This window comes from Schistocerca serialis, chromosome 2, assembly GCF_023864345.2.
Source record: "Schistocerca serialis cubense isolate TAMUIC-IGC-003099 chromosome 2, iqSchSeri2.2, whole genome shotgun sequence".
In the NCBI taxonomy this organism is placed as follows: domain Eukaryota; kingdom Metazoa; phylum Arthropoda; class Insecta; order Orthoptera; family Acrididae; genus Schistocerca; species Schistocerca serialis.
The window spans coordinates 1,042,838,088-1,042,851,088 of record NC_064639.1 but is presented as its reverse complement, the minus strand read 5'-3'; the positions used below and the strand labels follow the sequence as shown (position 1 = coordinate 1,042,851,088).

General features: G+C 41.2%; 1 protein-coding gene across 3 annotated transcripts in view; it reads left to right on the top strand.

The window, feature by feature from the left end:
• Positions 1-13,001, top strand: part of LOC126458466 (pumilio homolog 2) — a 642,319-nt gene that overhangs the window by 144,435 nt on the left and 484,883 nt on the right. Inside the window, exon 1 of one of the 3 annotated variants that reach the window (XM_050095540.1) lies at positions 2,421-2,693. The exons of 1 other annotated variant lie outside the window; for it this stretch is intronic. In XM_050095540.1, coding sequence (XP_049951497.1) covers positions 2,637-2,693 — 57 coding nt within the window. In that variant the 5' untranslated portion in view covers positions 2,421-2,636. Of the gene's footprint in view, positions 1-2,420; positions 2,694-2,981; positions 3,294-13,001 lie in introns of those variants that run through there. One more of the 3 variants, XM_050095539.1, reaches the window with a different exon arrangement.

Below are 13,001 nucleotides of genomic sequence, written 5' to 3'. Positions count from 1 at the left end.
TCATAAAATTATATGCCATGAAATGTACTTCGTAATTAACAACTATGGTTAATTCCATTGTTGCGGACGTAATGTTTGTACAGTTGACGAAAAGTATTAATATTAAAATAATAATTTAAAAAAGTGGAAATGAATATGAACAATAACGACGAAGATTGGATGATGGAAGCTGTATTGAATTGTCATTAAACAAAGGGACGGGAAGCCTTCACTTTTCATGGAGTGACCCTTATGTATCAATAACAGTTAGCCACTTAATGATAGCAGCATACTGTCGAGACACGAAGTGTTAATAATGGGCGGGTCCCTCCCTCGGAGGTTCGAGTCCTCCCTCGTGTGTGTGTGTGTGTGTGTGTGTGTGTGTGTGTGTGTGTGTGTGTGTGTGTTGTCGTCCTTAGTGTAAGTTAGTTTAAGTTGTGTGTAAGCTTAGGGACCGATGACCTCAGCAGTTTGGTCCCATAAGATCTTGCCACACATTTCCACACACACACACACACACACACACACACACACACACACACACACACATGAATGAAGCTGGAAAGGCGTTATTTTTTATAAAAATGTGTTATGAATCTCGGACACGCTCAAAGAACTATTCCCTACCAACGAATTGGGGATCAGTTGGCTGTTGATGTTAGTGACTTGAATTATACGCTCATCCAGATCAACATGTGGACGTATTTTCAAGAATGCGCTTGTGTGTATTGTCTTACCCAACGCCGGGAAATGGAAAATACTTGTATAGGTATTCGAATTGTCTCAAAATCTTTGTGTAATTTTATAAATGTTCTTTTATCGCCCTATGAAACGGCTACGTCTGTTCAAGCACACCGGTATTGTCTTCGGTAACTGCTTTCCCTGCTCGCTCATGGCAATACAATTACTGTACCAGCATCACCTCATATCACCTTCACTCCGAGCTTACACGCATATGCATGTTATTATAGATGGCTTTATTAGTACTTCGCGTTTTCAGTTGTTATTAGCCCACTAATGCATCCGCATGATGATAATACAAATTTCGTTTGCCATGTTCGAACAATGTTACAAGCAGCGAGAATTTTGTTTTTCCCCCTCTGGAAATACTGTTAAACCTTTGACAGCTGTGTCATACAGGAGAAGTTCTGCAAAATCCCACGAGAAGAAATCAAGCGGGGTAAGATCAGTTGAACAAGCTAATTCCGTGACAGGCTGCATCGCCATTTGACTAAGAAGAGAGTTCGCTGTTTCTAAGACCTTTATGTCACGACTGACCATGTCAGTGTACAGATTACGCCATTTGCGTCTCTTAAGAGTTTCTTTCACGCACTCATAATGAAAACCGACATGTTGGGCGTGTTATCCTACCATATGGTACTGTACCCAGGTACATTATAAATTAATATATTACATCTTTTCGTGATGGCTGGGTGTTGTGTGATGTCCTTAGGTTAGTTAGGTTTAAGTAGTTCTAAGTTCTAGGGGACTGATGACCATAGAAGTTAAGTCCCATAGTGCTCAGAGCCATTTGAACCATTTTTATTACATCTTTCAAAGAATAATTCGTAGATTCTCGTATTCCGCTGGCAGGGTCACCACAAGACACGTTTGTCTTCGTAACTTTCGACTGAGTCGTTTCCGAACTAGTCTTCTTATCTGAAATACACACATTTCCTCGGCGTTAGCATCTATGAAAGTTTATGTTATCGTATAGTTACGGATAAGCGCATGGAAGGATAATTATCTGTGTAAGAAAGGGGAGATCATTTTTCGTAGTAACATATGCAGACATATCCAATACAGATTTATTATTATCTGTGCATTGTCTGTTCTTTCTGAGACGGCCGCTGTGGTCGAGCTGTTCTAGGCGCTTCAGTCCGGAACGGCGCGACTGCTACGGTCGCAGGTTCGGATCCTGCCTCGGGCATGGATGTGTGTGATGGCCTTAGGTTAGTTAGGTTTAAGTAGTTCTAAATTCTAGGGGACCGATAGTGCTCAGAGCCATTTGAACCATTTGTTATTTCTGACATGTTACAACCAGGAAACGTGGTGATGTAAAAAACGTCATGATGGTGCTTTAAATTTATGGAACAGCGTCGCTTTTCAGTTTCTGTTCAAAAAATGGTTCAAATGGCTCTGAGCTCTATGGGACTTAACATCTGTGGTCATCAGTCCCCTAGAACTTAGAACTACTTAAACCTAACTAACCTAAGGACATCACACACATCCATGCCCGAGGCAGGATTCGAACCTGCGACCGTAGCAGTCGCGCGGTTCCGGACTGAGCGACTAGAACCGCTAGACCACCGCGGCCGGCTTCAGTTTCTGTCTGTTACGCAGTTAGGACACAGTTTGGCTTAATATGAATCTGCTTATATATAAATTGTGTGTTCACGCTCGCTCTCTCTGTACAGAGAACCCGTAAAAATATTAGGGAAAGTAATTGGCAATTAACTGCGAATCATTCGAAATCTGATCACTATGTCTATTTGTGACGTTAAACTTCAAACCAATTTGTATGCGCTGGAAGAGAGCACTGTCGCGGAGAGAGGGGAAGGTACTGTGATTTTTGGCTGTTAGGTATGAGCTGTAAGTGAGGCGCAATCAATTCAGGTGAGTCGAGGTACACATTTTGACGGAAAATTCAACACTAAATGTGCCAGAAGTACGAGCAACCGCGCGTGCTCGTGTGTGATTCGCGTTCGAAAGAGGTAAGAAGAGTTGGGGGTGGGGGGCACCTAGAAAATATGACTGTCATCAAAAGTATTAAAGTATTTGATATACTGTATGTTATTAAATGTCGTCATCGTCACCAGATTGAATCTTGCAGCAGGCATTTCAGTTTGTAGACAAATGTTACTAAATCGCGTATTGACGCTGTAGTAGACACAGTAGCAAAGTTGGTAGACCTGCGCGCCTCATGTCCCCCTCGCGGGAGAGTGATGAACTCGTCCGGGTCTCGGCGTTGGTTCTTTGTCCGAGTCGCTGCAGTAGGAGTTTCAGTTGTCCGGAAAGCGCGTGGATGTAAAACAATGGAGTGAGGAGACGCTAGGTTACGGAGAGTCGGAGTGTATTGTAAATAGTTTTTATCTTCTTCGTGTGTTTGTGTTAGTGCGTACATCTTTGCATTTAATAACATTTTACGGCTGCTGTGGACGGGGTTTGGGAAAGAAGCAACTAAGTGAGAATTTTGTGCTGCGTTTTCTGGTTTTCCAACATCGTGCGTCTGTGGAATACATATTTTTTCTTGGATGATACCGGCATCAAGATTGCTGATATATCGGGATATGAAAGATATGGGACCAGATATGGTAAGTTAGTGGCACGTTGATATTGTGTATTATGAGCGGAGCGAAGTTATCGATCTGGCGACCTGAGAGCAACAAGTTGTGGCTATGGCGGACTAACGATATCCAAACTAAGAAACTTGCTTTGTGTTGTTGGCACAAGAATATGCTACTCCAATTTAATTTGCCGAACCGTGTTTGTTGCTTATTAAAGTAAGCGTTGGAATATTTGCTTCAGAAGGGTGTCGGATTTAACTAAATATGTAGATCAAAGGAGCGATAAATTGAGTTGCTTAAAATATTCTGAAACTAATTTTGGCATGAATACGTTGTTTGCACCGTTCATGGAAGAACGTAGGTGGCGGAAATTGATTTTAAAGGTTGCTGTTTATGTATAGCAACATTAGCTTCTTACTAACATGACGTCGCTGATAGTAGTTCACAGTATGTGAGGAATGAATCCAGCTGTAATAAAATAGCTATGGAAACATCTGCCGGAAATACGGAATATTTTGATTTTGCGCGCGTATGCAGCACCGAGCACGTGTTTACAACTGCCTGACGAGTCTGTTGATAACAGCGCTGTGAAAGATAATACCGCACATTGTCTTACGATGTTCAGAATTCGTTCAAGGGCGCAGTTAGTTTCTTGTGACATTTTAAAGGAGTTGGGCCTTCGATTTTCCTGGATACCAGTGCAGCAAAGAAGTGCACACAGTCTCTCTCTCTCTCTCTCTCTCTCTCTCTCTCTCTCTCTCTCTGTCTGCTTTGTGTGTGTGTGTGTGTGTGTGTGTGTGTGTTTTCGTTCGTTCCGAGCCCTATATGCGTTGTTTATTTTCTTTCTGTGGGCAATTAACCAATTTTATTATAGAATTCTTAACTTTGAGTAGTTCTTAAATTTCTTACGCTTTGGTTTATGATCAGGTTATTGTAGAGAACTAGCTTATGGTTTGATTGCTTGGCGATCATGTAACTGTTGGCCTCCGCGGTGCCATAAATGAAATGTTCAATGGACTACAGTGATCCGATAATTAATTTGTTGATCGACAGGCAGGCTCCGAAATTGGAAAATATAAGCTGAGTGCTAACTCGGTAAATTTGATTACTCATTGCACTCATCAGTCAGCGTTAATTAGGCAGTAGACGAAACATATGTGAAGTTTGTAACTTTTTTTTCCTTTCCAGCGTTAAGATTGCCTTAAATCATTTGTGTGGACTAAATCTTGGGCCATCCGCTTTTCCTTTTGTCATACGTTTATGTTTGACTGCATTTGAAAAAGCTAACATTGAACATCATAATAATTGTAGATGGATGCTGTATTTTGGTTTGAGGTGTTTCGTTGCGATACACACGACTGTAGTCTTTCTGAGTAAGTGCACAACACCTCTCATATGATGAAAACTGAGTATTGTTGTTACGAAGAGTGGAGGAAGTACTGCAGAGTATCTGAAAACTATATATTACAGACCATTTTACTTAGGATTGCACATCCAATGTTACTTGCTATGTTAAGAATGCTGTAGTCAATATGGATGTAGTGTATCTTCCGTAAGAAAACTTTTGAACTTCCAGTGATGCAATAACTGAATGATGATCTGCACCGGTCAAACTTGGAGACAATAGATATGTACCAATATTTTCTTGTCCGCTAACGGTAGTGGTCTGATACTGGTGCTACTTGGTAGATCGTGAACTGAATCTTAAACGTTATAGTGAACTTTGCGAAAGAACATGTAAATAGTGTGTCCACGACACAAATGGCTACTTCTGTTCCACACATTCAGAAACAAGCTGGACATTTGTTAATCATCTCTGTCAAATATTTATTTGTCGATCGGAAACCAACTTCTTCACTGACAGGCATAGGATAGGGAGATTACGGCTACCAAGCCGGCGACTCATTCGAATGTTGCTACGTGTGACGGCATATTTCACTCTAAAATGCTAGATATCTTACAACAAATCTGTGCAGGTTTTGCAGGTGCACTGTCATTAAGAACAGTGTAGCGGAATAATTCAGAGGTGGGCCGTTGTATCTTTTGCAAGATGACCTGAAAATATGGTGCTCCATTCAGAAAATGAAATTTGCGTTGTTTTATTTACGTTGCCCCCCGTACATGGTTCTTTACATTCATTTCCTCTTCGCTTTGTGTGGATGTATGTGTTCGCCAAATGATTCATTATGACCTGCCCTCGTATCTTAATAGAGGAGAAACTTAAGTAAAGTAATCGTTCGGATTTTGCCCAACAATATAACCCCAGGTTCAGTGTAAAGGTATTAAACGCGAAACTGAGTTTTTATAATCATTGGTTATGACATCTGTGCTATTGAGCGAAGAGCTGGTCAAAATACAGTTGGATATGTCGCGGGGTTTTGTAATAACTGTTGACCACAATTTGGGGAGCTCTGTATCCGAGAGGGAAAGACGAGCAGTAATTATTTTCATACCTCTGCCGATCCAATATCAGCCTCCATAGGTTTCTCTGTGCAGTGCTGCATGTGGTTTTCCTGTTAGAACTCGCTGTCAACTATATTGCTCTCCAGATCCCATCTTGGGAAGTATGACGTAAAGGCTTCCATGTAAAAAAGTTAAAATTAGTTAAGCTACATTGTCACAGTGGCCAAAAAGTCTAGCGAACTGGTGGTAAGATACTAAACTACTTTAATGTGTGGATTTCTGTTCTATCGAGCATATTCCGTGGATTACACTGTCAGCATTTTCAAGTGGAAGCGAAATACATTAGGGCCTACGTAAATAAAAATTTCAAATTTTTTACCCGTCATGGCGAAGAAATGCACTTGATGCGAGCTGTAAGCGTTTCACATTGCAAAACATTACGCACTACGCAGGCCAAGTTCTAACGGTAGCGATCATGTAATGTTCGCTAGCTAGCCTAAAGAATTTCTGAAATCAGTTTATTTTATGTGGTTTTCCTCGTCTTTATACGTTTGACTCTTGGGTTTCATGTCATTGATACAAAATTCATATGGTGTTAGTTCTTGCAACCACAGTAGTAAACATATGCATAAATTTCATGTGAAAGGGTGCGAAGGCACGGTCTTTAGAATCTGGCAGCATTTCCTTATTGGGTATGCACACCACAATGCGTTAAATAAAGTCAGAAACGCTGTGACCGCGTGTGCTCAAAAATGAATATTTTGTGCTAACTAGTCATATTGCGCATGATGAATGAATTGTTGTGTATTTTCTCACAAGAATTTTTTGGTTTCCAAGCTTTGGAATACATGTGCCATGTACTGAAACCAATCACAGGTCGTCACCGCACGATGTGGCGCAGTGCTGAGGGCACTGGACTCGCATTCCGCAGGACGACGGGTCAAACCCGCGTCCGGCCACCCCGATGTAGGTGTTCCGTGATTTCCCTAAATCGCTTCTGGAAAATGTCGGGATGGTTCCTTTGAAAGGGCACGGGCGATTTCCTTCCCCATCCTACCCTTGTGCTCCGTCCCTGAAGACCTCGTTGTCGTCTGGACGTCAAGCGTTAATGCCTCCTCCGCAAGTCATTGTAGTACAGATTTGGAATGTGCTCGTAGAAAAGTCGAGCGAAGGGTGGAGTAGATTTTATGTTTGTTTCAGATTCTTTATCCCTTTTGTTCGTCACATCGCTTAATCGTCATAAAGCAAACTGTTAATTCAAACGGAAGCATCTCATTAACGACCGTCAGGCTTCCAATATTTACACATCATGTGGCAGAAGGGCGCGACCAAGTAGGCACAATTATTACTGAGCAATACTTATTGCCGGGACGCTTCAGTTAGAACTCTAGCTTCATAGCGATCTCGCTCGGCGTTGTGGAACTCTCTTGTATTGTGATTGAGTTACCTGCTTTGCAAACATAAGTAAAAGTTGTACGGAACGGGCGAACAAAGTCCTAAAAGCTACCTGTGAATATTTCAGGTAACCATGGACTCTTTCATGGCAGCATGGATTACAAATTAAACGAGTGAACTTTGGCCTATAATTAAGTGTACATGTGCTTCTTTCTATTTATTTCTTTACTGCAGTAACATTTGCAAACAAAACAGTTACGCAGGTTGTAAGCTTACATGATCTTGCGCGTGCTGCAGTAACATATGAAAGAAAGTTAAACATATTGCGTCGTTGGACAATAAACGTTTCTGCCTAAAGTCATGACACCATGATACTAACTTTCTTCTGATTTTGTGAACAAGGCATATGGCGTTTTCTTATCTGTCACGAACTTCATGTCTTCATAGTACCAAATAGTGTTTTCATATACGCCTTCCAGTCCACATTCATATCTGTTACTGTGAATTGAAAAAGATCGTGCTTTGTGATTGAAGGCAGGTTTTATTATTAGTTTTTACGAAAGTAATAGTCTAGGAAGCAACACGGACAGCAGTGGATAAATTTAAGTTTTATAGTTTACTTTCTTCAGTTCTTTGCGGAAATTCGTTGAGTGAATAGAATCTTTCTAGATTGCGCCAGGAATCTCAAAACGAACCAAAGAAGCTGACAAAACGATGAGTTGGACAAGAAAAGAAAAATGAAAGTAGAAACAAAGATACAGTATATAGAACTGGGCAAGGAAAGAGTTTGTAAGAAGACACAGAGAAGTATGAAGAAGATATGCTAAAAGCCAGTTTGAAAATAAATCTAGTTTGAAGATGACCAAGCAGAAGCTTATGATTGGAAAGAATGAGCTTTAGACCCAGATCAGGCCGTAATTACAGAAAAGAAAGAAATATTACAATATTTTGCGTTTTATAGTAACCTATGCAGTAAAGTCAGTGATACCTTAATCCTAGACGAATTGGATGCTTCAGTTTCCTAAACCCCAGAAATATTCCCCTGAAGACATGATTGAAAAAGGTGCTACACTAGTTAGTGATGACCTGTCGATATTTTAAAACTGATGAATGATGAATCTATAAAGCATTTAGCTAAAATATTTAAAAGTTGTTAGTTCGGTGGAAAATTACCAAGAGTTTGGAATAAATTAAAATAATCGTAATACATAACAAAGATAGTATTGAATTAAAGAACTATCGTCCTATCAGCGTTTTGTCAATAATGTGCAAAGGTTTTACTAGAATTTTGATTAACAGATTAAGCACTTCACTTGATCTTGTCCAACCCACTAAGCAAGCTGCGTTCTGAAAAGACTTAGCACAGTTGATTATATCCTCACTACCTGAAACTTAGAATGGGGCTATATTACAGTCTACCGTCAATGGGAATGCCTTTATGGTCGCTTTCATCAGCCACTGCGTGTAGTATAAATCTGGTTTTGCGTGGACATTGGCAAGTAGTGAATTTCCGCTGACAAAAGTTGCCGTAATAGTTAATTGGTTGTTTACTTACGGTGTGATGGTTAAGTTCGTGAATGTGACCGTTACTTGGTCAGCGTACGGCGGACTGACTTCTGCTCTGCAAAATGCGCTCCGTTATGACTTCAGTTTACTGTAAAACTGAATAGCACCTGTTGGACCAGCGGCCGATTTTCACGCCCAGTTGGGACAGGTGCAGAGGGCTGCTGTGCTAGTCATGGGAGCTGCAGCGTTAGGCGGGTAATGGAGCGCCTCTCAGAGAAAGAATGCCAGTGGATACCCGTTATGTTTGCCATGAGGTCTCGCCAGGGGGCCCTGGCTGCGGCTGTGGAGCGCACTGGGTGCAATCGCTTGCAAATAGTGGCACATGTCGGTACGAATGACGATTGCTGCTTGGGTCCTGGGGCTATCCTTAGTTCCTGTCGGCGTATGGCTGATGTGAAGACAACTAGCATCGCACGTGGGATGCGTTCTAAGCAGACTATTGTAGCATCGTACCCAGGGTCGATCCGGTGCACTTATTTAGAGCAGATTGGAAGGTTTAAACCAGAGGCTTAGATGACTGCGAAGGTACCGGATGCGTATTTCTGGACCTCCGCTATCGCGTACAGAATGGTAGGATTCCCCTTATAGGTGAGGCGTTGCACTACATGCGTGAAGCGGCTGTACGGATAGCGGAGTACGTGTGGCTTGCACATACGGGGTTTTTGTGTTAGAGAACCTTCCTTCCCGTGGTGCACATGTGTTTTTTTATGTTGGAGAACCACCTCCCCTACCCATGATATCAGATACGAATTGCCTGCCAAAATTGAAGTTATGCCAGCCACATTGTTCTCAGAGAATTCTCGTCCTCGCAGATGGAACATAGAAAAGTGTAATATGATATTAGTAAAGTGCAGGATCATCCATGGGAAGATCCCAACTTGGCATCGCCTGTTGAAGGTTACAATGCCCAGATAGTATTAGGTACAGGAAGTTAGTTTAAACCGTTAGTGATTAGCAACGAAATGGGAAGTTTAGGCTGGAATATTTATCGAAAGGACAGGTTAGTGACGGCATTTTTTATTACGGTAAAGATTTCAATAAAATCTAACGATGTTATCACGCATTCAGAATGTGAATTAATCTGGGTGAAGTTAAGCATGACAACGGTCGGTCAAAAATTGTAATGGGATGCTTTTATAGACCGCCTGGGTCAGGAACTGTAGTGGTAGAGCGCTTCAGAGATAACGTGTAGAATATCTTTACTAATATCAAATAAATCCGCAAAACTGGCATTTCTGTCTGTCTTTGAACACACTAACCTCCAAGACTACTTGACGGATTTTTTGGGGGTTTTCATTGGGAACTTCCTGATTTAGGCTTTCCTTGATTCCCTAAATCGCTCCAGGCAAATGCCGGGATGGTTCCTCTGAAAGGGCAGGGCCGACTTCCTTCCCTAATCCAATGAGACCGATCACCTAACCCACTATTTGAGAACAAGAGCACTTGGTGACTTGCAACAAACTTTACACGTAATTTCAAACCTTACGAAACTTTTCCTTGTGGACAACCCCCACGAAATGATGAAAGGGAAACAGTTTATGATTACTACATTTTCGTTGTTCATGCAGTAAAACTGTCATCACGCATGACGTCATTTCATTTACATTTATTGCTTCCGTGCTACTCTATTTGCGACACGTGTAGCTTGACAGTATTCACGTATGATGCTGAATGTACCTACAAAATTATATAGTTTTACGACACACAGTTCAGAAGATACAGAATCAGTTATTGTATAGGAAGGTATCAGTGATTATAAGGCGGTGATAGCAACTACAAGTTTTACAAGGATTGTTAAGTAAGGTAGTAAAATATTGTTCCTTAGGAAAGGATACAAATTGCAGAGAACCTGAGTTGTACCGTTAGCATCAAATATTCAACGCCGAGGAGGAGACTTGGAGCAAAAATGAAAAAAATAAATTTGAAAAGCTTTAATCTGTATGTCTTACCCTAAAATGTCCCAAGCAAGGTCTTAATAGATGGGAAGGACCCACTGTTTTAATAGCAGAGTTAGAAAACCGCTATGTTATAAAAGAAAAAAAAAGCATCACAGATTCAAGAGAAGCTAGAACTTAGCTTCAAACAAGAGCCGAACGAAGCAAAAATGAGCATAAGGGGAGCATTGAGGGAGCCATTCAGTGATTTGGGACACAAAATGTTGTCAATCGACCTGAGTAATAACCTAAGTATTACGTAAAATCAGTAAGCGATTCGAAATCCTCTACTCATTCGCTCAGTTACTATACTGGCACCAAAAGGTAGAAAACATAGAGAAACCCGAAATACTGTATTCGATCTTCCGAAATTGTTTCATCATGGAAGATTAGAAAACGGCCCCTTCTTTAAATCATCGTAAGAATGCCGAAATGGCAAATATTGAGATAACCTGTTGTGGAATAGAAAATCAACTTCCATTGGAAAGTATCAGGACGAGATGAGATACCTTTAAGATTCTAGAAGGATGATGCGAAAGAACTCACTGCCCTTCTAGCAGCAGTTTATAAAAGATCGCTGCAGTAACGAACGGCCTCTAGCGGCTGGATAAAAGAGCAGGTCATTCCCGTTTTCAAGAAGTGTCGTAGAACAGATGTGTATAAATGTAAGCCTATGTCGATGACGTCAGTTTATTGTAGAAATATGGAACATGTTTTATGCTCAAGAATTATGACACTTTTGGAGAACGAAAATGTCCTCAAAAAAATCATCATGGGTATAGCAGACAGAGATCTTTCGAAACTCAGCTGTTTCTGTTTCTCCATGAGATCCGTTGTGCTGTAAACAACGGCTCTAAGGTTGATGTCGCATTCCTTGACTTCAGGAAAGCATTTGACACCGTTCCGAACTGCCGTTTAGTGGAAAATAAATATAGAAATACGAGGTTACCGAGTATTGGGGCAGATTTGCGGCTGGATTCAAGACCACCTTGCAGACAGAACTCAGCACCTGGCTCTTACCAGAACAGAATAGACAAGTGTAGTTTAATTTCCGGAGTATGCCGACGAAATGTGATAGGACCTTTACTGTTTACACTGTCCATAACTGATACAGTAGGAAGTGTCGGAAACTCTTTCAGGCTGTTTGCAGATGATACCGATGTCTATAAGAAGGTGTCTAAGCCAGAAGACAGTATCAATTTGCAGAATGACCTGCGGAGGATTGGTGTATGGTGCATGCTCTGGCAGTTAACCCTAGTCGTGAATGAATGTAATATGTTGCTCAGGCATAGGGAAAGAAATCCACTACTGTACAACTATTGATAACGGATCTTTTGTCTAACCAAAATTTACATATAAATCTGTAATATTTCAGGTAACATATGTAATATAGAATTTTTCTTCAGTTCAGATTCGTTAAATTTCGCATAAGATTTGTAAAATATCAAAAATAAATTAATCTTAAAATAAGAGCACTGAATTTAGAGTAACTTGTATCAGGGATTATTGTTTTCACTTGCAGGCAATTCCTCTCACTAGCCTTACATGCACCACTGAATAAATAAAGTGAAGCACCCAGAAGGGGAGGAGGAAATGACATGAAAGGTAATGGGTTGAAGAGGTGTGTGTTACTGCAGTGATTACAAAATAATCTAGTGGTCAAAGAACTTAAGTATGAGTCCACAGAACAGTGTGATGTTGCGCGTTCCCCCATCCGCCCTCCCCCTGGCCAGGATGCATGCACCTATTCGGTTGAGAAGGGTGTCTTGTCCTGAGGCAAGCCAGGCCACAGCCGTTGTAACTTGTCTGTGGTATCGTGGATACTGGTACTAGGACGGAGTTAGGGGTCCTTCAGGTCTCACAGTTGTTCCATCCCGCATAGTTGGGGATTTGGCTGGTCACAGAGAACTTGTGAAGGTTACGCAGGCAGTTTACAGAGATACGAGCATTACCCTCATGAAATACGGCACCACTATACTGTCGCATGAGAGGCAACTCTCCAGGATGCAGGCTTTCTGTGACTTAACTCTTTGGAGCACGGTGGTATACATAGTATACCACCTTTTGAAAATTTTCTTGGCTCTTTGCACAGTGGTTTAACTGCACGACCACCACTCTAATATGCTCACCTAGTTCTCTACTTATCAGACAGATGGCACTCACTGCCTATAAGGAATCAGTTCCCGCCAAGAATTGCATAGATTACAACTGTGAAAGCTGCGTGCTGAGTTGTGCATGGTTTTTGCGTGTGAATAGTGGTTTATAACGAATTTCTTGTTGCGCCTGTGTTTTTTCCATATCTTGGACGTCACAGCTACGGTATGAACCCATGTATACATTCATATGCACAATCTTCCGTTATTTATATACAATTTATTTTGGTGGTATATTATTTGTACCACCGTGCATGTAGCAGTATTCTATTGCATTTCGTTTC